At 52.6% G+C, this 23,548-nt stretch overlaps 1 protein-coding gene across 1 annotated transcript in view; it reads left to right on the top strand.

The window, feature by feature from the left end:
• The window catches only part of SULF2 (sulfatase 2), a 29,335-nt gene that overhangs the window by 2,580 nt on the left and 3,207 nt on the right, over positions 1–23,548 (top strand). Inside the window, 15 exon segments of the mRNA XM_018569040.1 lie at positions 3,061–3,241; positions 4,536–4,705; positions 10,013–10,114; positions 11,397–11,621; positions 12,086–12,214; positions 14,548–14,604; positions 14,995–15,124; positions 15,309–15,513; positions 17,862–18,099; positions 18,438–18,534; positions 18,617–18,729; positions 18,731–18,921; positions 19,523–19,665; positions 22,080–22,203; positions 22,619–22,649. Of these exon segments, the coding sequence (XP_018424542.1) occupies positions 3,061–3,241; positions 4,536–4,705; positions 10,013–10,114; positions 11,397–11,621; positions 12,086–12,214; positions 14,548–14,604; positions 14,995–15,124; positions 15,309–15,513; positions 17,862–18,099; positions 18,438–18,534; positions 18,617–18,729; positions 18,731–18,921; positions 19,523–19,665; positions 22,080–22,203; positions 22,619–22,649 (2,136 nt within the window).

Below are 23,548 nucleotides of genomic sequence, written 5' to 3'. Positions count from 1 at the left end.
GGCCTGTTTACATGGAAACAAATGTGTCCCGCTCCTCCAAGTTGAATCAACCCACTTCCTGTGAGTCTAGGACTTCATGGACCCCGCCCCCTAGGAGCCAGTCTGGGCTCCGATCCTACTAGGTTGCAGGCAGGTGCCGTCTTTGTCCCTTTATTGGAGGGCACAGCCTTGGAGGGAGACCCCTTGTTAGTGCTTCTTGGAGGGACACCCCTGAGTAGTGCTGCATGTAGGGGGACCCCTGGTTAGTGCTGCATGAAGGGGGGTCGGTGGTTGGTCCTGCGTGGAGGGGGACCCCTGGTTAGTGCTGCATGAAGGGGGGGACCCCTGGTTAGTGCTGCATGAAGGGGGGGGCCCGTGGTTGGTCCTGCGTGTAGGGGACCCCTGGTTAGTGCTACCCCTGGTGAGTCCTGCATGGAAAGGGGACCCCTGGTTAGTGCTGCATGAAGGGGGGGGCGTGGTTAGTGCTTCCTGGAGGGGACCCCGGGTTGGTACAGGTAGGGTCACCCCGGAGATGGAAGAATCTATCTGGTGGTTACAACGTTGCGGCATCCACAGCACCAAGACACCTCCTCTGATCCCGCTGGATTGATGTTTCGGTGGCCCCCTGCGTGTCCCCGCGGTGATCATGAATGGAGGAGCGGCGGGGGGCGGCTCTCTGACAATTGGCGGACAAATTTGTTGTTCCTCTGTAATGAAGGCGAATGGCAGGAATTTGCATCTCTAATGGGCCCCGTGTTCTGCTCGGGAATGATTCTAATAAGCTTTCCAGCAATGCGGGCTGATTGATGACCCTTCTGGGGGCCCATTTCTCCTCGCCTGTCATTCTAGAAAGCGGTCGCTTATCACAGATATAACAGGCTGTCTGCGCGGCGGTGCCTCCTCGTGATTGGCCCATGTCTGTGCCCTGTAAGGAGCCACATTGTAATCTATTCCTAACAAAGGGAATAATCTAAATCATCGGTAGCAAACCTCCGGCCCCTCCAGCTGTGTTGACAACTGCAAATCCCATGATGCATCTCTCTCCGGGAGTCATGTCTGTGAGAATGTTGCAATGCCTCATGGGATTTGTAGTTCCACCACAGCTGGAGGGCCGGAGGTTTGCTACCCCTGATCTAAATGCTTGTGGCCCCGCTCCAGGCTGACCGTGCGCTCCGAGCGCTTAAAGGGCCCCCTGGAAATCGTCTCGCTCCCAATGCTTTGCCCATAGAAGTCAATGGAGATGCATCTGATTTTGAAGCCTTGGTTCCCTTGGGCAATGCTGCGAACGCCTAACACTTTAAATCCTAATTTTTATAAACGCACAGGAACGGTGCGTCCGTAATGTATGTCCACGCACACAGGAGACGCCTCCACGCACACACATCACTCTCCGTGTGAAATGGATGTACAGTGACGCACGCCGTCCTCTGGATTCGGTTTCCTCGTCATGGCTCGTTGCATGGTCTGTGGTCTTGGCGTGGTACCAGGCTGTGCTCCCCCACTGGCTGGCAGTCTGGCGGTGCGGGGTGCGGTGCAGTCTGGGGGTGCGGGGTGCGGTGCAGTCTGGGGGTGCGGTCCGTTGTGCCCGGTGTTAATCTTAAGCCGTCACCGCCGGTGTGAGCTCATATTTGGGAGAGAAAATGTCCACATTGTACTCGGCCCTCCGCAGCTGCTGCCCTGCCGGATGAGCACATTTGTTTGTACAAACTTCTCCGAGCTGAGATGTTTTATTGGTCGTGGCGTCCATCCTCCAGGAGGGAGGAGAGAGCCCGGCTCTGTGTACTCCATACCATGGGGAAGGGCCGAGACCACCTGGGGAGTCATAGGGATTGGTGGATCGCTCCATCAACATCACAGATACTATAGGTGGAGACTACTGGAGGAAATCTCACCATTGTGGGAGGGGCAGAGGCACAGACTACTGGAGGAAATCTCACCATTGTGGGAGGGGCAGAGACATTACTGGGGGGAATCACACCATTGTGGGAGGGGCAGAGACATTACAGGGGGGAATCTCACCATTGTGGGAGGGGCAGAGACATTACAGGGGGGAATCTCACCATTGTGGGAGGGGCAGAGACATTACTGGGGGGAATCTCACCATTGTGGGAGGGGCAGAGACATTACTGGGGGGAATCTCACCCTTGTGGGAGGGGCAGAGACATTACAGGGGGGAATCTGGCATTTGTTTGAACCCATATGTTAGGTGGCGCTCTCCTTTTAATATTACAGGCTATGTACAGAGATGATATGTGATAACCGTGTGTTACACCATCGCACTCCATCGCACTCCATCATCCTCCATCCCGGGCGGAAGGCGAGCAGTAATTACCTTCTTCTATTACTTGTGTGTCCCCGGGGGGTCGGAGCCTCTCGGATGGAGCTGTGAAAATAAAGCCGATCCATATTTAATAACATTTAGATATAATCCGTGTTCTCCGTACATCTCTGGAAGTTGGCGTGTAACCCGAGCGCCGCGCCTGACCTTCGATCAATTGACATCCAGATCCATTTACTGTGTGCACCTCCTGAAACAGATCCACTCCGAGGTGCTCTTCATCCACGCTCCCCCATCATCTGCTCCGGGCCCTTCATGTATCACATGATGTAGTGTACATAGGACGCCGTGTATGACATCCTCGTGTCGTGTCCATCCTTCCTCTCCATACGCTATATTTGCTGTGGAGGTGTATGGAGTGCTTTGCCGGGACTAGGAAATCTAGGGCTGGTCATACATTATACAATGTGATTGTACGTCAGATTCACCCGTCATATGAGGTCACACCTGAGGAATCCATTCAGCTTGTACCGGGCCGGCCACACACATAAGCTGCACCTGTTGGCATTGGTGTAAGGGGCGATCATACAATCAGATTGTGCACTCTGTCCGCTCTGTACCCAGAATCCCCTGCAGTCGGGCTGCCCACACACACAAGCTGCGCCTGTTGGTGTTGGTGTAAGGGGCGATCATACAATCAGATTGTGCACTCTGTCCGCTCTGTACCTTTACCCAGAATCCCCTGCGGTCAGGCCGGCCACACACATAATCTGCGCCTGTTGGCGGCGCCCCCCCCCTCCTGAGCTCATGATTTTCCTCTCCTCTCTTCCAGCTTTCTTTGGCAAGTACCTGAACGAGTACAACGGCTCGTACGTGCCCCCGGGCTGGAAGGAATGGGTCGGCCTGGTGAAGAACTCTCGTTTTTACAACTACACGCTGTGCCGAAACGGCGTCAAGGAGAAGCACGGCTCGGACTACGGCAAGGTGAGACGATTCGTCACCGGGGTGGCCCCGCGCCATGTGGGGGGCCCGGTGGAAAGTGTGACGCTGTGTCGGGCTATGTATGTTATTACGGCCTCAGAGGTCTGGGTCAGTCCCGGAGTAGGAGGGCTAGAACCCCCCCCCGTCTCTGCCTTCTGTACTCCTTCCAATGGTTACATTGTATCTCTTTTCATTGTAACATCCCATTTATGATCTGCAACAGAATTCGTTATTCCGTTTCTTTGTATCTTCTTATTCTTGTCCGGTCTGAAGTCCTCCCATCGCAACACAATACAACATTCAAGGTGCAGGGATTGTAGTCCATCAATCCCTACATCCCATGGGTTTTATGATTCAGACTGACCTCCCTGCAGACCGCAGGTCAGATAGGTAATAGGGTCATGGACCCGCCCCCTGCCTGTAACTGATCAATAATCAATGAGGAGGGAATTGAGTGATCCAACATGTGGGGGGTGTTACAATGTTATATTAGAGAACTGCTGCTGGTCCTCTTCTCTTGTGGACTTTTTTCAGAGCGGGAGCCGCCATCGATCGGCCGTGTATTTCACGTTTTATCGAACGCTGAAAGCGGCCGTCACCAATTATTTTCAGATACTGGGATCCTACGTGGAGGGGGAGCGGCGGAATTCTGTGTCTGAACGCTGCGATCCCCGCTCCGCTCCTCCGACACTCCCTTGTCAGGTGAAGATAAAAGGATGAAATGCTATTGATCGGCTGACTGCGCCTTTTATCTGGAAGGTCCCGGCTAATATTCAACGCGTAAACGATCGCCCCCCCTCCAAAGCAGAGCCGCCAAAATGTTACAATGACAAGCCTGAGCGGAATAAAACCGCTCCGCGCTGCACCGAAGGGGAAGAAATACACAGCGGACCGATGACTCCTGACCGGGAACGTTCAGAAATGACACCAAATTTACATTAAAGTGGACTTGTCACTGACAAATCTCCATGAACAACAAGGTCATTATTCAGGAAAGTAAAAGCCGTCCTGGAGCTCCAATTAGTGAATGTGCCCAGGCTGAGATGATGTCATCAGTCTGCTGCAGGCAGGAGGAAGCATTTCCTCAGTCTCCCCTCCCCCAGTGATCAGTCTGCTGCAGGCGGGAGGAAGCATTTCCTCAGTCTCCCCTCCCCCAGTGATCAGTCTGCTGCAGGCAGGAGGAAGCATGTACATGTAGCCAGATTACTGTGGCCTCCCTGTGGTGGGGTTATTGTGCCCGCAGAGGTCAGGAAACAGTCAGAATTGTGACATATGCTGTTTTTTTTCCCCCCCGCAGGATTACCTGACGGACCTCATCACCAACGACAGCATCAGCTTCTTCCGCACCTCGAAGAAGATGTATCCTCACCGGCCCGTGCTCATGGTGCTGAGCCACGCGGCCCCCCACGGCCCAGAGGACGCTGCCCCGCAGTATTCCCAGATGTTCACCAACGCCTCCCAGCACATGTAAGTCCGCCCCGTCCTGGCCGCACCTCAGATACTCCGACTGACTGACAATCCGTCATATAACACTATTGTAGATCAGGTTTTGAGACACATCGGGCTTTCTTTTGGTGTTATTTAGGAATAAGTGACATTTTTATTTTTCCCCTATTGAAAAGAGAACTATGGGTAGGGTCCGTGTTTTACCCCCAGAGTTCTCTTTAGGGTCACGGGAGGACCTATACTAACCTCCTCCCGTGACCCAAAGCTCATTATATAGCAGGTAATTGCCCGCGGCATACTGAGAGCACTGCAGCCAGGACGGATCCCGACATTACTGTCTGGATCCACCCAGCTGCGTGAGTGACAGCTGGCTCTGCCTATCTAGAGGCAGAGCCAGCTGTGCCCAGCCCCCTCCCCCCCGCCCCCGCCCTCCTTTCGTTACGCCTGTCAGGAGGGGAGGAATCCCTGAAGGGAGCCGTGACTGACCGTCACCGCTCACTGCAGGAAGATGATCAGGACCCTGTACTGATATTATACAAGGTCACGGGTGATGTGGGGACACCCCACTTTCCCTGAAGGGAGCCGTGACTGACCGTCACCGCTCACTGCAGGAAGATGATCAGGACCCTGTACTGATAGTATACAAGGTCACGGGTGATGTGGGGACACCCCCTTTGCCCCCACATCACCCCACGGGTGATGTGGGGGCAAAGACACCCAGGTCACCAATACAAGTGGGAGCAGAGCCAATGACTACAGCAAGGGGAGATCTCAGCACTGGGCTTATGGGCAGACCTTACTAACTTGTGGCACCCCCCCTAAATCTGGAATCTCAGTGGACTGGCCCTTTAAGGATGACCCTGTATACAATGTAACGCATGGAAAAGATTCAGAACGAACCAATATAATGTTAGTCGGGGTGGGTACATATGTGTGCGTCTAATTAGATCCAGCACATAATATAAAATGAAAAGCCTGACATCAGAAGAGGAAATGCTGCCCCCTGACCACAAGAGCTTACAATCTAGAGTATCAGATCTTATAGAAAGAAAAGTCTCAACAAGTAAAGAGGAAGCTGACCAGTCTGCGTGTTGCGATGCGTTTGTGGCGCTCTCCATATCGGTTGCGTGTTGTCTGTGGAGCTCATGGAATACTTTGTAGCATCTTTACTCATTATCCTTTCATCCTGTAATTCCGGAATCATTTCAGACGCATCAACTTTCATGTGGCGGTGCGCGGCACTTAGTCTAATGATACGGCGAGTGCTCCTGCGATAGTTTTCCTAAGTAGGCGATCGCTGATTCTCACATTTCTCCCGTTAGGAATGTTTTGTCGTTAGCGGTCCAGATTATACGTCCGCGTAATCCGCCTTTTTATTCCTCGCGCCGCTCAGACGCCAATCTGCATGAAATCTCATCAATTTCCCTCCATAGAGCCGGGCTAAGGACGCCAAATTGCTGAAATTGCGATAATCGCGGCATAAAGCAGCAGCGCGTCAGGTAACGAGCGGCTCGCAATTATACGGCTGCCGATAACTGGATGGAACGCGTTTGTGGGATGCGCAGAACGTGTTATTTACCCGGCGCTGCGGAAACGTCTTCTACTTACCTCCCCGCTGTGGCGGTAATTATACTTTATGGTTTCTGTAGATTTTATGGGTCGGCGCCGCACTTCAGACACCGTTAATGCGTTAGGTGTGGTCGCTTTAACTACGCATTTAATTTAATGCGCCAGTAAATCAGGAAGCGCCGCCGCAGTCCTGTCACCGCCTACACAGCTTGGCCTAAATAGCAATTTATTTTTTTCTCAAAAAAAGCTTTTTATACTTTTTTTTTTCCGTTGTATTTAGTCATTTTTGTTTGTAGTTCTTCTGTGAGACTTTCCTTGTGGACAAAGTTCTGACGACTCGGAGAACTCCAAGATTACAGATTACAGGGCGGCTTTATGTTCCTTCCCAGGGGCAGCACAAAAAATATCTTTATACGGCGGCAAGGAAAATCGTTTTGTCTTTTTAAGTGATCTTCTGTACAAGGAAATCCATAGGACCCTATTGTAACCACCACCAATGACCATCTCGGCCAACCCGGTGACACCAGTGAATAATGGAGGTGATTGTGCCACTTCTGGTGTCACTGATGGAAACAGAATGTGTTCCGTATCCTCAGGGCTCACCCAGAGGGATGTCAAGGTGCCTCCTCGTATAAGAAGAGGAATTCAAGCGGATCAAGGACAAAAAAACAATGTACACATCCGGATCTATAGAGACAGCTGTGCCCTGGATTCAAATAGCTCCAAAATATAATAATAGGAGAGAAGAGAGGACAGATAGTGTGCAACTAGACCCAGAAGACTGTGTGATGTCCTCCCATCTCTACATCAATCCCCAAAACTGTTATTATTCACTGAGTCCCACAATCATCTCTCTCTCCCTCCCCTTCTCTCCCCTTCCTCTCTCCTCCCCTTCTCCTCTCTCTCTCCCCCTTCTCCACCTCTTTGTCTCCCCCTCTCTCTCTCCCCCCTCCTTCTCCTCTCTCCTAGCGTTCCCTCCTTCTATTTGCATTGACATAATTAACTTCTGTGACTTCCTGTTTCTTCCATTGACTTCCTCTATTTCTTCCTCCATGTCATTGGCATTCAGAAGATGATTGTTCTGGGACTTCTTCTGCTTGCTGATTGTGTGACGGGACTACATTGTACACAGACGTTTCCATCTCTACATCGGACTCTGTCGTTTCCAGTAATTCTTTCTTCCGAGTGGCTGTGAAAATTCAGCTAGTGTGTTCCCTCTGGCCTCGTTCACACACACTGCACCACGAGAGGGAGGTTGCACCTCCAGTAAACAGACCCACCCAGCAGCACTTGTGAGAGTTTTTTGGAACCGGGCAGCGAAGGGTTACTTACAGGCATGGTTACAATGTTTCCTGTGCGCTCCTCCAGATATTACATTAGAAGTATTTGTCAGGATCAGAGACTTTATAAATCCTCATCGGTCATATCACCAGAAATCCTCCAACGTCTTCTATGTCTTCCGCTGAGCCGCCCAGCAAAGGGTTAATAATGGGGTATCCAATGCCGGCAATCCATCCGATGACATTCTGTCGGTGATGTCTGACGGCGGAGGGGAAGCTAATTCCCGGTGACAGGTCCACTTGGTTGTCATTTACCGCACAGCGGGTGTATCGCGTTCCCACATCTGATACAGATCAGGCGGTTGGCGGACTGTGTCAGTACATGTTACCAGGCGACGTTGTTGAGATGTATCCGCGTAGAACAACATCGTCTCGTGTTGCCGAGCGCCTCCGACATGGACGGCTGGGGAGACGTGAGCTGCAGAGCGCACGCCTGCCAGTCGTAGGAGCGCATGGAGCGCGCAGCGCCGGCCGCCTTCTGTGTCAGACAATTTCTATCTGTTAGGCTGTATTCGTGATCTGTGTCTGAGCTCCTCGCCGGCTGGATGCACGGGATACGGTGGATTTGATGTACAGTGGTGTCGATTGGTTTTGGCACATCAGATTTGGGGTGCACAGCATGTGAATGAGGATTACAGCTGCTGGGCGGAACCTTTATGTTCCAGCCATTGTCTGAGCTCATGCCGGACTTGGCTGCAACCATTGGAACATAGGCGCGGTGTGTCTGCGGGAATCCAGGACGGACTGTCACATAGGCGCGGCGTGTCTGCGGGAATCCAGGACTGACTGTCACATAGGCGCGGCGTGTCTGCGGTGAATCCTGGACGCACTGTCACATAGGCGCGGTGTGTCTGCGGGAATCCTGGACACACTGTCACATAGGCGCGGCGTGTCTGCGGGAATCCTGGACGCACTGTCACATAGGCGCGGCGTGTCTGCGGGAATCCTGGACGGGCTGTTACATAGGCGCGGCGTGTCTGCGGGAATCCTGGACGCACTGTCACATAGGCGCGGCGTGTCTGCGGAAATCCTGGACGCACTGTCACATAGGCGCGGTGTGCCTGCGGGAATCCTGGACGGGCTGTTACATAGGCGCGGCGTGTCTGCGGGAATCCTGGACGCACTGTCACATAGGCGCGGTGTGCCTGCGGGAATCCTGGACGGATTGTCACATAGGCGCGGCGTGTCTGCGGGTATCCAGGACGGACTGTCACATAGGCGCGGTGTGCCTGCGGAAATCCTGGACGGATTGTCACATAGGCGCGGCGTGTCTGCGGGAATCCTGGACGGATTGTCACATAGGCGCGGCGTGTCTGCGGAAATCCTGGACGCACTGTCACATAGGTGCAGAAGTCCTCCTTGTATCTCAGGAATGTGTCACCGGTGAGAACGCGGTGACGCAGTATCGCAATCTTCTGATGGCGCGGCCGCTGCCTGGGGCAGAATTGATGTAAATGTGATATTGGTTCCCAGAGAGGTGCGCTCATTGACATCGCTCGCTTCGCGTGTCTGAGGTCGCCTGCGGGCAACATGGCGTCATATGAACGCATCGCGGCGGTGGGCCGGACTCTGATGGAGCTGGAAGGTCGCCTCGTCTTTTCATCCAGCAACAAAATGCTTTTATTATTTGTATTGCTCATTTTAAATGTCAGCGTGCTGTATACACACAATGATTATAGAGGGGGGAGGGGGGGTCACAGCGAGGGTCACCCCAGCGCACAGCTCCACTCTGGGAGAATCCACAGATGAAATACATGTAAGGGAGCTGATTAGTATATCTCTTCATCCAGTCCTTAGATTTGTACAGCTCTGTCACAAAGCACAGCCCTGCCTGCTGCAGCTCAGTAACACTTACAGGCCTGCTCCCTCCCCCAGCCTGTGACTGGACACTGAACTGAGAAGCAGCAGACTGATGAGCTCATCTCTCTGTCACTCTGCTCTTTCCTCTTATCCGCATGTTTCTTGTTGGCAAATTAATACTAGGGCAGCTGATTGGTTCCTTGTGCTGCTTCTCAATTCCACAGTCTGAGCTCTGCTGTGCATGGATAATAACATACATCCCACTGGAATCCCAATGTAGTCGCATGGTTTGCTGGCGTGACCACCGGACGAAGCCGTGTAAATACAAATATGTAAGTAGTCACCCGCACACCAGGTCCAGGCTGAGAATACATGACGGCAGTAGAGGACAGCGGTGCGGGGAGGCTGGTGGGCGGTCACATTCAGGAGCTGACATACATTATATACATTGACTGATCCGAGGTGGTTACATTGTATCTTTTATCTGTAACATTGTATCTTTCGTGTGTCTGGAGTTCCCCTCTTCATGGCGGCACTCATCAGTCCGTGACATGGGGTGGAGAGTGGACTGCGGCCCGTCAGGTGACATGAATGACGTCTGTTGTGCTTTATCTTGCAGAACGCCGAGCTACAACTACGCCCCGAACCCCGACAAGCACTGGATCATGAGGTACACGGGCCCCATGATGCCCTTAGTTCCACCACAGCTGGAGGGCCGGAGGTTTGCTACCCCTGATGTACAGGGATGCTGACCGTTCTATCTGTCAAATGGTTAGGAGGTGCATAAAACTTATTTGGGTTTCTATTTAATGAACACTTCCAGCATGCAAGCATGGCTTACGATTCTAGCGCAAGGCCACGTTAGCATGCCCAAAGTTCACTTTAAGACGCTTTAAAGGCCAATTATACTTTAAATCAGCCAAGAACGTTCCAGGTGCATCAAAACCAAAGGTGCTGAGAGGGGAAATCTCTCCAAAGTGCTCCCATTGGAACATTTCACCTCCCTTCCTGTGCCGGTGACTACTGTGGAATGTTGGATTTCACATCACTTCCTGTTCTGGATGCACCAGGACCAACAATTGGTGAATCTCCGCAGCGGGCACACAGACAGGAATAAGCACCTGGCAGGGGCTCTGACGTGCCACCCTTAAGATTCCACTAGATATACGCTGGAAGGTGGCGGCGTTCTCTGGACCGCGAAACGATCTTTCGCAGTTGTTCTCCCGTTGTCGTTCCTCTGCGCCGGCCTGTTCATATTTTATGAGCTCCCCTTTCCGTCTTCATGATTTCGGTTTTACGTTTTCTCCCCTGGAAGCCCGGGGACGCATTCATTGCGCTTCGTACAAATTACGAGCAGGCGGACGCGCGGCCTTTTCGCTGGCGCCAATGTTTTATTAATCCGCAAATTGGACAATTTATTGTTTTTATTTACTGAGTTAATAACCGCGCGGCCGATCGCCTCTCCTCGCCGGCGGGGGAGGGACACGCGGGGGGGAATATCGATGCACTTTGGCTGCTCGGAGATGATTCCGTTCTCCGAAACGCATCTGGCCAGCGTGAAGGTTTTCCCGGGCAGCGATGATTCAAGTGTACCTGTCCTGCTGCCTCTGGATACAATGTTACAGACTGATCACTGGGGGAGAGGAGACTGAGGAAACGCTCCCTCCTGCCTGCAACAGACTGATCACTGGGGTGAGGGGAGACTCAGGAAACGCTTTCTCCTGCTTGCAGCGGACTGATCACTGGGGGAGGGGAGACTGAGGAAATGCTTCCTCCTGCCTACAGCAGTCTGATCACTTGGGGAGGGGAGACTGAGGAAATGTTTCCTCCTGCCTGCAGCAGACTGATCACTGGGGGAGGCGAGACTGAGGAAACGCTTCCTCCTGCCTGCAGCAGACTGATCACTGGGGGGAGGGGAGACTCGGGAAACGCTTCAGGGGGGACTGATGACATCATCTCAGCCGTGGCAATGGCAGGCGGTGTCTGTGTGTTGAGCTCTATAGATGGGAGATTTCGGCTGAGGTTGATGTTGGCGTGTTGCTGTATCTGCAGATCTATGACATGTTGGTGGAGACAGGGGAGATGGAGAACACGTATATCATCTACACGTCTGATCACGGCTATCACATCGGACAGTTCGGATTGGTGAAAGGGAAATCCATGCCGTACGAATTCGACATCCGGGTGCCCTTCTATATCCGGGGGCCCAACGTGGAGGCCGGCGCACTGTACGTCTTTCCTTTCTCCTAATGGGCAAAGGGGATCTGATTGTTTCATGGTGGACCCATTCCCTGGCCCGACCTTCTGCTAACCCCCCATAATTCCTTGGCCTGACCTTCTGTTACCCCCCCTCCCCCACATTCCCTGGCCTGACCTTCTGCTACCCCCCCATAATTCCCTGGCCTGACCTTCTGCTACCCCCCCATAATTCCTTGGCCTGACCTTCTGTTACCCCCCCATCATTCCCTGGCCTGACCTTCTGGGTCCCCCCCCCCATCATTCCCTGGCCTGACCTTCTGGGTCCCCCCCCTCATCCCCCCCATCATTCTGTTACAACATTCCCTGAACCTGATCTCCTGTGACCCATTCCCTCTGTGACCTTCTCTGATCCCCCATTCCCTGACCTTCTGTTTCTGTTACCCCCACCCATCATTCTCTGACCTACTGTTACACCCCCTCCTCCTGTCTGCAGGAATTCGCACATCGTGCTGAACATCGACCTGGCCCCCACCATCCTGGACATCGCCGGCTTGGACATCCCCCCAGACATGGATGGAAAATCCATCCTGAAACTGCTGGACACGGAGAGGCCGGTCAACAGGTGAGGAGACAATGCAACTTACTCCGCCCATAAGGTGGGTGTTGGGGAAGGAGGGGTTTATAGAGGTGAAGGGGAGGAGACAATTTAACAATTGATCCGCCCTTAAGGCGAGTGTTAGGGAAGGAAGGGGTGAAGGGGAGGAGACAATGTAACAATTGCTCCGCCCCTAAGGTGAGTGTTGGGGAAGGGTGGGTTTAAAGAGGTGAAGGGGAGGAGACAAAGTAACAATTGCTCCGCCCCTAAGGTGGGTTTTGGGGAGGGAGGGGTTTATAGAGGTAGAGGGGAGGAGGGTGTTAATTTGTACCCTGACCTCCAGGCAAATATAAAAGTTACAAATGAATGTCGGCGCGCAGCGTTGGTCAGGCGCGGTCCGTATGCTGGTTCTGGGCCGGGGTCTGTGATTTGAGCGCACACATTGCTGGTCGATGGATTTCCTCTGACATCATTATTCTGAGAAAAAATGTAAAAGCGTTCTTCCCTTTTCTGGCAATAATCTCATCAGAATGCCATGTTTGGGGCGGAGTCAGGAGCTGTGTGATGGTCCGTCAGATGTAACCAGGACATGAAACTCCTCCCCGTGTCTCTCACGTTCACCATTTTGTTGGAACATTTCGGATTTTTGGGTTTCTGTTCCCTTTTAGTGTCACATGAAACAGCCGGGCTGGCGGCGTCACGCAGCCTTCCAGTAACCATGGAGATGAGAGTTCTCAAACTTGACTTGATTGGGCAACTTCCCCTTGAAAGCTGCAGAATTGGCGTTAATTCTCCTCGTACGTGACGGCGGTGTCATGCTCGGGGCTTTGGGTCCTCAGACTGACGCGGTTTCCCTGGATATTGACACCGCGCCGGAGCCCTTTTCATGATGCGGCGTAGTTGGCCACTGGAAAGTGAGACGGGAAAATAATGTCCCAAAATTCCAAGTGACCAACAGTATGTGGACCCCTAAAAGTGACCAAAAGTATGTGGACCCCTAAAAGTGACCAAAAGTATGTGGACCCCTCCAAATGGAGTTCACGTGTCTCCAGTGATGCATGTTGTTGTATTAACAGAACCCAAAGACATTGTAGAAATGTGCTCTTCCAACTCTCAAGCCCTCAGGAGCTTCAGTTGAGGCCCCCTATATCAAGAATGTTGACCACCACTGAGCATACTATATGGCCAAAAGTATGTGGACCCTCCAAATGACTGAGTTCAGGTGTCTACAGTGAAAGTTCTGTTCATCCTACAAAGACATTGTAGACAATTCCAGCCTTGTGGTCACAGTTTGGTGAAGGTCCTTTTCTGTCCCACCATGACTGTCCCCTATGTACAAAGCCAGCTCCATAAAGACATGGTGTGACCAGTTTGGTGAAGACCCTTTTCTGGTCCACCATGACTGTCCCCTGTGTACAATGCCAGCTCCATAAAGACCTGGTGTGACCAGTTTGGTGAAGACCCTTTTCTGGTCCACCATGACTGTCCCCTATGTACAAAGCCAGCTCCATAAAGACATGGTGTGACCAGTTTGGTGAAGACCCTTTTCTGTTCCCCCATGACTGTCCCCCGTGTACAAAGCCAGCTCCATAAAGACATGGTGTGACCAGTTTGGTGAAGGTCCTTTTCTCTCCCACCATGACTGTCCCCTGTGTACAAAGCCAGCTCCATAAAGACATGGTGTGACCAGTGTGATGGAGGAACTTGTGTGTGCTGCACAGAGCCCTGACCCCAACCCTGCTAACCACTTTTGGGATGAATTGGAATGCCGATTGTGAGCCGGGTCTTCTCATCCAGCATCAGCACCTGACCTCACAAATAGGCACCAATTCCCACAGACACCCTTCGAAATCTTGTGGAAAGCCTTCCCAGATGAGTGGAGGATGGTATAACCGCATAGAGGCCAACTCCATATAAATGGCGATTGGTGGAATGGGACAATTCCATATCATTGACCATGGTCTTGGAATGGGATGTCCAACAAGCTCATATAGCTGTGATGGTCAGGTGTTCTCAGACTGCTGGCTGTACATTCTATAAGATCAGATATCCAGATCAGTGCCCATCTGCTCCCTACATCCTGGTGTTGGAGTGTGAAGGGTTGGTTGAAAGCAGAACCAGGTTTTATATATTAAGAGGTTGATTTAATAATGTAGAAATGATTACTCCAGAGGTCCAGGGAATCTCTTCTTTGTAAGAACCAAAAAACATGGAAACAAAGAAACTTCCTCTGAAACCTATTGTATCCCATGTGGGACGCGGGTCTGTGCGTGTCGTGGGGACGCGGGTCTGTGCGTGTCGGAGGGTTGTAGGTCTGCGCATTCATTGGATGTAATGTGACTTGTTTCCTATGAATACAGGTTCCAGGTGCAGAAGAAGGTGAAGGTGTGGAGGGATTCATTCCTGGTGGAGCGCGGGTGAGTTCTGACCTCCACGTCCTTCATATATGATTTCTCTGCTGAGCTCTCTGCTAATCCTGAGACACTACAATATGGTGCCACCATCACTGGCTGCATGGTTTGGGGGGGTGACAGAGGATCTCCCGGTACATTGCCGGGTCTCCTCCCCCCTCACTGGCTGCGCCCACCATTGTCCGGCATTGATGCACATGACATCACTGGGGGGCAGACCTGAGAGGACCATCCAGTCCAATAACATTCCAATATTAGTGTCCTGGGGAGGGACCCGTGTATGTATCTATGTATGTGATGTTATCTCTCCTCGCACTCGCACGCGGTGCCGACATTGGCGCGGTCACGTGCTGCCACAGTCCCTGGGTCTCAGTGATTTCTCTGTCTGTGTTTTAGTAAGCTGCTACATAAGCGAGAGGTGGAGAAGCCAGATGCCCAAGAGGAGAACTTTCTGCCCAAGTACCAGCGAGTCAAAGATTTGTGCCAACGAGCCGAATATCAGACGGCCTGCGAGCAGCTGGGACAGGTACCCAAAATCCTCCATGACCCCTGTACATGGCCTGGGAATGGGGGAGGGGCACATAACTGGTAAATGGTCTCCTCTGCAAAGATGGGTCCCGCCGAGGCACCTCTTCTATAATCCTGGGGGCGGGGGAGGGGGGACCTATACATCCCGCATTGAGCTCACATGTGGAATTTTCCTCCCCTAGAAATGGCAATGCGTGGAGGACGCGACCGGAAAGCTGCGACTACACAAGTGTAAAGGGATGGCGAGTCTGAAGGCCGCCCCCAGCGCTGCCAAGAAATCCCCAAATCTGATGAGCAATCACTACGCCAGCGACGAGTGCAACTGCGACCCGATCACCTACAAGATAACGCCGCTGGGCCGCCGCAAGAAGCTCCTCACCAAGAAAAGTGAGCGACCGGCCGCGAGCGTCCGTGTCCCCATCCCCCCTCCCCCGAGCTCTGACATATACTGCAGCGCTGACAACACTGAGCCAATCACATCAGTCTCTGTACAGAGGAGCTTACACTCTAATGTAAAGGAGGGACAAGACCTGTAAGTGTTAATGAACTGCAGCAGAGAAGAATCAGGTCCTGATGGTCTGGGCTGTGCTGTGTAAATCTCAGGACTGGATGGACACATAGAATCCGTCATGTATGTATCTCCGTGTGTCTGGCGTGTTCCCCTGTAGGATGGTCGGGGGGACCGTTTTGGTTCCATTCTGGAAAGTTCGGCGGCTCGGTATTTTTCTTCCTCCATTACGGTGTTAATGTTCCTCGGAGACTCTCTCGTATTTTCTCGCCGTGATTTGGCTGCCGCGGCGGGTTTTCCGGAGCCGCAGTAAAGTTGTCGCGGTTTTGTCACCTCCTAAGACGCCCAATTCCCGCCGAGGGGCCGTAAATCCGCGAAATGACTTTCCACAGCGACGGCCCTGCAAATATAAAACCTCCTCCAGCTCCCCGACCGCCAGGAAACCTCCCCCCCTCCAGATACCCCGGAGTGACGGGCGGCCCGTGTCGCCTGCAGAGGCCGGTGCCATCTTATTTACTCCATGCACACTGGGGGAGGGGAGACTGAGGAAATGCCTCCTCCTGCCTGCTGCAGACTGATCACTGGGGGAGGGGAGACTGAGGAAATGCTTCCTCCTGCCTGCAGCAGTCTGATCACTGGGGGATGGGAGACTGAGGAAATGCTTCCTCCTGCATGCAGCAGACTGGTCACTGGGGGAGGTGAGACTGAGGAAATGCTTCTCAGCGGGGTTTGTGGTGTCCTGGCGCCATCTGGTGGTGGTTCAGGTGTAGTGCGGGCGCAGTGTTTTATTATAGGGAGTTTCCGGGGTTTGTATTTGTTGGATGTGACGGTGATCTGTGCACACCGCACCCCGTCTGTAATGCTGATCTGTGTCCTCGTTCACCCCGGTGCAGGACCATAGGAATCTCATTTATTTTCTGTGGGGCTGTTCACACCTATGGGACTTGTAGTTCCACAACAGCCGGAGGGCCAGAGCTGCCCACCCCAGATCCTCGGGGGGGGGGGGGGGGGAGAGAGAAGATATATTTACCCGATCCTCAGTCCTGCTGCAGTTGCCGCTCTCCTCTCTTTCCCTCCGCTCCACCTTTGGCATGTCCATCAGTGTCCTCGTGTCTATAAAGACCGGTCACTGCTGCTCTCTCCTTGTGCAGGGTGACTGGTCTTGTCTCCTCCCCCTCCTGTCTATAAAGACCGCTCACTGCTGCTCTCTTTCCTTGTGCAGGGTGACTGGTCTTGTCTCCGCCCCCTCCTGTAATAAAGACCGCTCACTGCTGCTCTCTCCTTGTGCAGGGTGACTGGTCTTGTCTCCGCCCCCTCCTGTAATAAAGACCGCTCACTGCTGCTCTCTCCTTGTGCAGGGTGACTGGTCTTGTCTCCGCCCCCTCCTGTAATAAAGACCGCTCACTGCTGCTCTCTCCTTGTGCAGGGTGACTGGTCTTGTCTCCGCCCCCTCCTGTAATAAAGACCGCTCACTGCTGCTCTCTCCTTGTGCAGGGTGACTGGTCTTGTCTCCGCCCCCTCCTGTAATAAAGACCGCTCACTGCTGCTCTCTCCTTGTGCAGGGTGACTGGTCTTGTCTCCGCCCCCTCCTGTAATAAAGACCGCTCACTGCTGCTCTCTCCTTGTGCAGGGTGACTGGTCTTGTCTCCGCCCCCTCCTGTAATAAAGACCGCTCACTGCTGCTCTCTCCTTGTGCAGGGTGACTGGTCTTGTCTCCGCCCCCTCCTGTAATAAAGACCGCTCACTGCTGCTCTCTCCTTGTGCAGGGTGACTGGTCTTGTCTCCGCCCCCTCCTGTAATAAAGACCGCTCACTGCTGCTCTCTCCTTGTGCAGGGTGACTGGTCTTGTCTCCGCCCCCTCCTGTAATAAAGACCGCTCACTGCTGCTCTCTCCTTGTGCAGGGTGACTGGTCTTGTCTCCGCCCCCTCCTGTAATAAAGACCGCTCACTGCTGCTCTCTCCTTGTGCAGGGTGACTGGTCTTGTCTCCGCCCCCTCCTGTAATAAAGACCGCTCACTGCTGCTCTCTCCTTGTGCAGGGTGACTGGTCTTGTCTCCGCCCCCTCCTGTAATAAAGACCGCTCACTGCTGCTCTCTCCTTGTGCAGGGTGACTGGTCTTGTCTCCGCCCCCTCCTGTAGTATGAAGTATGAAGTGACCTTTGTGTAGAGCAGTGTATACATTGCCCCCCTCCTCCCCCCATGCGTTGAACCTTCTCTCTCCCCGTAGAGTACAAGGCCGGCTATCTCCGGAACCGCTCGGCTCGCTCGGTGACGGTGGAAGTGGGCGGGGAGATCTTCACCATGGCGTTGGAGCGGGAGTACCAGCCGGTGCTGAAGAGAAACTTCACCAAGCGTCACATGTCCACCCCGGAGGATGACGAGGACAAAGATGACGAGGATTTCAGCGGGACGGGAGGTCTCACCAACGAGCTGATGGTGCCCAGCGGTCTGAAAGTGACACACCGGTGAGATACGAGGGGATGATGGGGGTTGTAGTAGACTGTTGATCCTGCCAGAAATCTTGTCAGCTGGTAACTCCTTATACCATCTGCCTGTGCGGACTCTTATCAGTGACATTGTTCACCTCCCCTCTATGCTATGGACATGGGGAGAGGGGGAGGTTCTCTGTAGTCCGATCCTAGGGTGACAACGCTGCTTCTCCATAGAATACACAACGTGTGTTGTCACCCCCCCTGAAACAGGAAGTGTGTCACCGGTAGGATCAGCAGGTGAAAAGATTTGATGTGTTAGATTGGCAGTGCAGGGTTGTGACTCTAATCTCTCTGATCTCTCCTCCTGTCAGGTGTCACATCCTGGCCAATAACACGGTGCAGTGTGATGTGGATGTGTACAAGTCTCTGCAGGCCTGGAAGGATCACAAACTCCACATTGACCACGAGGTGAGTGTCGACCGCAATGCCGGGGGGGGCTATGAATGAGGGCGATGTGATTGGACGCCGCGCTCTCTCTTCCTCTCCCCAGATCGAGACATTGCAGAACAAGATCAAAAACCTGCGGGAGGTCAGAGGTCACCTGAAGAAGAAGAGGCCGGAGGACTGCCCCCTCTGACCATTGGCTGCCTGCCCCGCCCCCTCTGACCATTGGCATTGTCTGCAGGAATCCGGTGAAGTCTCAGGACAAGATGTGGGTCCTGCGGGAACAGAGACGTAAGAAGAAGCTGCGCAAGCTGCTGAAGAGGCTGAAGAACAACGACACTTGTAGCATGCCGGGACTGACCTGCTTCACCCACGACAACCAGCACTGGCAGACCGCCCCCTTCTGGACACGTAAGGGTCTCATTGGCTGCTTCCAAGGCAAATGCAGATATTGTTTCCGTGCCACGAGAATGTCGGCTCCTCCCATCACCAATGTATCTAACATAGTGCAGATGACAAGTGGTTGATGTGGCGGCTGTATTAGTTTTCTCCGATGAGGCCAAGTACTGGAAGATAGCTGCTGATCCTGCCAGAAATGTAGTGTCCTTGTAACTTCCTGTGCAGTGAACTGAAACCTCAAAGAGTGCTATTGGCCCAGTCCCAGCTATCTTCTGTGGACTATGGAGCACCTCCCACCCCTGAGATGGAGAAAGTGAGGTTATTTGTAGTTCATATCAGAAGAGCCGCCTATGGTGACAACAGTGCTCGCTTCATATATACAGTACAAGTGAGTGTTGTCACCCGAGGACAGGAAGTGTGTTACTGGCAGAATCACCGGCTTCAAATAAAGAGAAAAAGCCTCCAATGTAGGGAGCGGTGAGCGGCAATATAGGACATTTTGGGGATCGATATTCTTTGTGATTGGCGAGCTGTAATTTGGGGGTTTATATTGGTAAAGGACGGAGGTCGCCGGCGCGGCGTATTCATGGCTGTCACTGTTCTTGCCGTGCAGTTGGGTCGTTCTGTGCTTGTACGAGTGCCAACAACAACACGTACTGGTGCCTGAGGACCATCAACGAGACGCACAACTTCCTGTTCTGTGAATTCGCAACGGGCTTCCTGGAGTATTTTGATCTCAACATTGATCCGTACCAGGTAAGGGCGTTGGGGGAGGGGCCATGACCACCACAGCGATGGGTTTCTCCCCAATTCTTCCACATTCGATGTTCCTCCCGCATTATACACACACCTACGTATTACAATCACATGACATTGCCAGCATGTGTATAATAAAGATGTTCTCTTTGTGATCCGATGCCGCAGGTCGGGCTCTATTGAAGCTCTGTAGATTTTTGTTTGGTTTCCAGTGTTGAGCACAGAATTGACCCGCTTTGGGTGACAACCAGTCCGGGTTGTAGTAGTAACAATGTATTTTGTTTTACGTTCTTCTATTACTTCCTACGGACGTCATGTGCTGATGCAAAATGACCACAAGGTGGCAGCAGATCACTGACTAAAAAGACGGGTTGGTGTTCTGCTGCCCCCTGGCGGCCATCGTGTATACTGCACTTGTGTGCACCGCATGCATACATTCCCTCACACTCTGGTGATTTGAGTAGCGGTCCCAAAGGATCACTAAACAAGTCGTGTCACCAACTTGAATATATTACTTTTACCTCGACCACCTTGTTTTTACATTTCTTCTGCACACCTTTTGACTCGATGACATCATTACTGAATTTATTTTAAGAAATTTCCCAAATACGTCGGATGTGATATAGACCCTTGGTTCTCAACTGGTGGGTCATGACCCAAAAGTGGGTCGCGACCCCGTATTCAGTGGTTCGCTGCATGCCTTCCACTTTTCTAGGTGAGAGGTTCCTATGCGCACCCCTGGCGCAGCACTGTCAGTTCTCTCGCCAAGCAGCCATTCAAAATATGCCGCCCGGTGCCGAGTGTCAGCTTGAGGTGAGGTGGTCTGGGGATATGGCCACGATGGAGCTCCATCCATACGTGCATTGCTTACGGCTCCCTTGCGTGTCCTACAGAGGTGCCTGGACCGGAATGATGTCACATTCTGGCTCCCGGCACTTCTATAGGGTGCGTGAGGGAGCTGTACAAGTGGATGCACATATGGCCGGAGCTCCATCACAGCACAGCAGCCCACACTGGACCCCAGGCTGAGGATCCACTCCAGTTCTTGTACGGTAGGGAGACTGGGGGGATTGTAAAAAAAAATTGGGGGGAGTCTGTGAGTGTGTGATATTGTGTCTGTCAGTGTTTTTGGTGGCCCATTCACACTAGTTAATTGCACAGTCCCATACATTGCCATTCGTTTGGCACCCCAAATGCATCTCCCGCCTACAGTTCTGCCACCCACATCGGAACGCGCGGTGCCGCAATGCCATGTGTTCCGTTGCAGTGCAGACTTGGGTCGCCACTTAATGACCGAGGACAAATGTGGGTCCTGAGGTAACACAGGTTGAGAACCACTGATGTAGACAAAGGCATTAAAAAAGGGAGGAGGGGGAGGGGAGCATATGGAGAATAATGAAAGGTTGCGACATCTCGGGTGTATAAAGACGCCTTTGAAATGTCTTTATTATAAAGCCCGTCATCGGCTCTGGCTCATCCATTCCAGGTTTGTGTTTACTTTAAGATGCAAATAAAGCTTTTTTTTGTTCTAGAGTAGCAAAGGGTGAAAACCCGTCCGGTTGTTTTTTTGCTGTGTCTCCCTGGGGAGATTTTACTTCATTTACCGTCCTGGAGAAGCAACAGCAAATCTCAGCAAAGTGAACAGAATGGCCATCATGGAGAGACGGGAACAAGCGCCCTCATTGGAGGATTTCTTCCCTCTTACCCTGGTGACAACTCCACATTCTGGGGATTTCCCCTCGCTTCCTGCTCCGTGGCAGTGGTCACCAGTACAGACAGAGAAGGGGAAGCATTAAAGGAGAACTATGAGGGGAGTGATTTACATCCTCATAGTTGGATCCGACGTGTGACAATGAGACTGTCACAGGTCGGCTCAATAGATCGGGAAGTGAGAGAACACATACCGGCGTTCGCTCACCTCTCCATCATGTCCCTGCAGAGAGCCGTGACTGTCACTCACGGCTCACTGCAGGGATTCCTCTCCTCCCAGTGCTGACTGGCGGAACGGACAGGGGAGGGGGCGGGTACAGCTGGCTCTGCCTCTCACGCAGCTGGGCGGATCCAGGCATAATTGTCGGGATCCGCTTCAGCTGCGGCGTCTCAGTATACCGCGAGCTGTAGCTCCCTATATACTGAGCTTAGGGTGACGGGAGGACGCTAGTTTGTGTCCTCCTGTTACCCTTACGAGAACTATGGGGGATAGCCCTAACCCCATAGTTCTATAAAGGCCTAACAAGTGGTCCAGCCCGTCCCCGCTCCATACAAAACTCAATCCAATGTTTTCCTTTACAAGGCGTTTGGTGACTTTTCCTGATCCCGCTGCTCTGGCATCACTGGGGGGAGGGGGGGGGGGTGTTGCTGGGATTTGTAGTTCTGCAGTGATATGGATCTGATGTCGTCTCTCTCCTCCTCAGATGATAAACGCGGTGAACACTCTGGACAGAGACGTCCTCAATAACTTACATGTTCAGCTGATGGAGCTGCGGAGCTGTAAGGGGTCCCGGCAGTGTAACCCGCGGACCCGCTCCCTGGATCTCGGTATGTCCTTTTGATTCTTTCTTTCTATTGGTTTATCATATATACATGGCGACAGATGTGCTGGGAGCTCACGCTTTAATCTGGGGGGCCGCGGGCCAATGGAGATTGGATATCGCTATTAGGCAATGGTTTGGATCCTATGGTGTGCTGCCGAGTTATCGCAATATTGAAAGCGGGGTCACCCTCCATATGTGACTCACAAAAGTGGCTGAACAGAACAGTAAAGGTCCGGGCAGGTAATACTGTGCGTGGCTCATGGATGGAGTCCGGCATGAAGCACGTGCAGAGATTCTAACACTCCGGACATTCTCTGTTGCTGCCATTGTTAGTAAAATGACTGACGCTGCACCCCAATGGTCTGTGTGTGCGCCCCACTTCCGTATTATTACACTGACGCTGTGCAATTTATTTACAGGGCTGCAGGATGAAAGTTTTGAACAATACCGGTGAGTCCCCTCAATGTGCTGCCCCTCCCCCTGTGTGTCACTGACCTCCGGACATCGGCCAATCTCCACACTTCTCATTGCCAATGGCGGCTGCGGCTTGCCGGGGTTCCTAGTGCTGGGAATCTGCATTGTTCTTTCTGGCGTCTGCGGGGACACAATCGTCACAATCGTATGAGCTTGTTGGACACTCCGTCCCAAAGCCAGGGACAACAATATATGGAGCTGATGTTGGAGAAGACCCGGCTCATAATCCGCCCAATTCATCACAAAGGTGCTCAGTATGGTTGAGGCCGGGGCTCTGGGGTGGAGAGGTCTAGGACTACCTACCTGTTCTCTACACCAAAGTTAATTAGAATATATGGCTAAATGTTTGTGGACTCCTGACCATCACACCTCCAAATGATGGGGCTCGGGGGGTCTCCAGTGAAGGGTCTGTTAATACTACACCATACAAAGACAACTGTGTGCTTCCAACCTTGTGGTAAAAGTTGGGTGAAGACCCCTTTCTGTCCCACCATGACTGTCCCCTGTGTACAAAGCCAGCTCCATAAAGACATGGTGTGACCAGTTTGGTGAAGGTCCTTTTCTGTTCCCCCCATGACTGTCCTCTGTGTACAAAGCCAGCTCCATAAGGACATGGTGTGACCAGTTTGGTGAAGACCCTTTTCTGTTCCACCATGACTGTGTACAAAGCCAGCTCCATAAAGTCATGGTGTGACCAGTGTGGTGTGGAGGAATGTCCTGTACAACTGGTCACACCATGTCCTTATGGAGCTGGCTTTGTACACAGGGGACAGTCATGGTGGAACAGAAAAGGGTCTTCACCACACTGGTCACACCATGTCTTTATGGAGCTGGCTTTGTACACGGGGGACAGTCATGGTGGGACAGAAAAGGGT

Source organism: Nanorana parkeri, unplaced genomic scaffold (genome assembly GCF_000935625.1).
Source record: "Nanorana parkeri isolate BGI_ZX_2015 unplaced genomic scaffold, ASM93562v1 scaffold1279, whole genome shotgun sequence".
NCBI lineage: Eukaryota > Metazoa > Chordata > Amphibia > Anura > Dicroglossidae > Nanorana > Nanorana parkeri.
The sequence above is the reverse complement of the archived record's forward strand: the minus strand, read 5'-3'. Positions and strand labels throughout refer to the sequence as shown.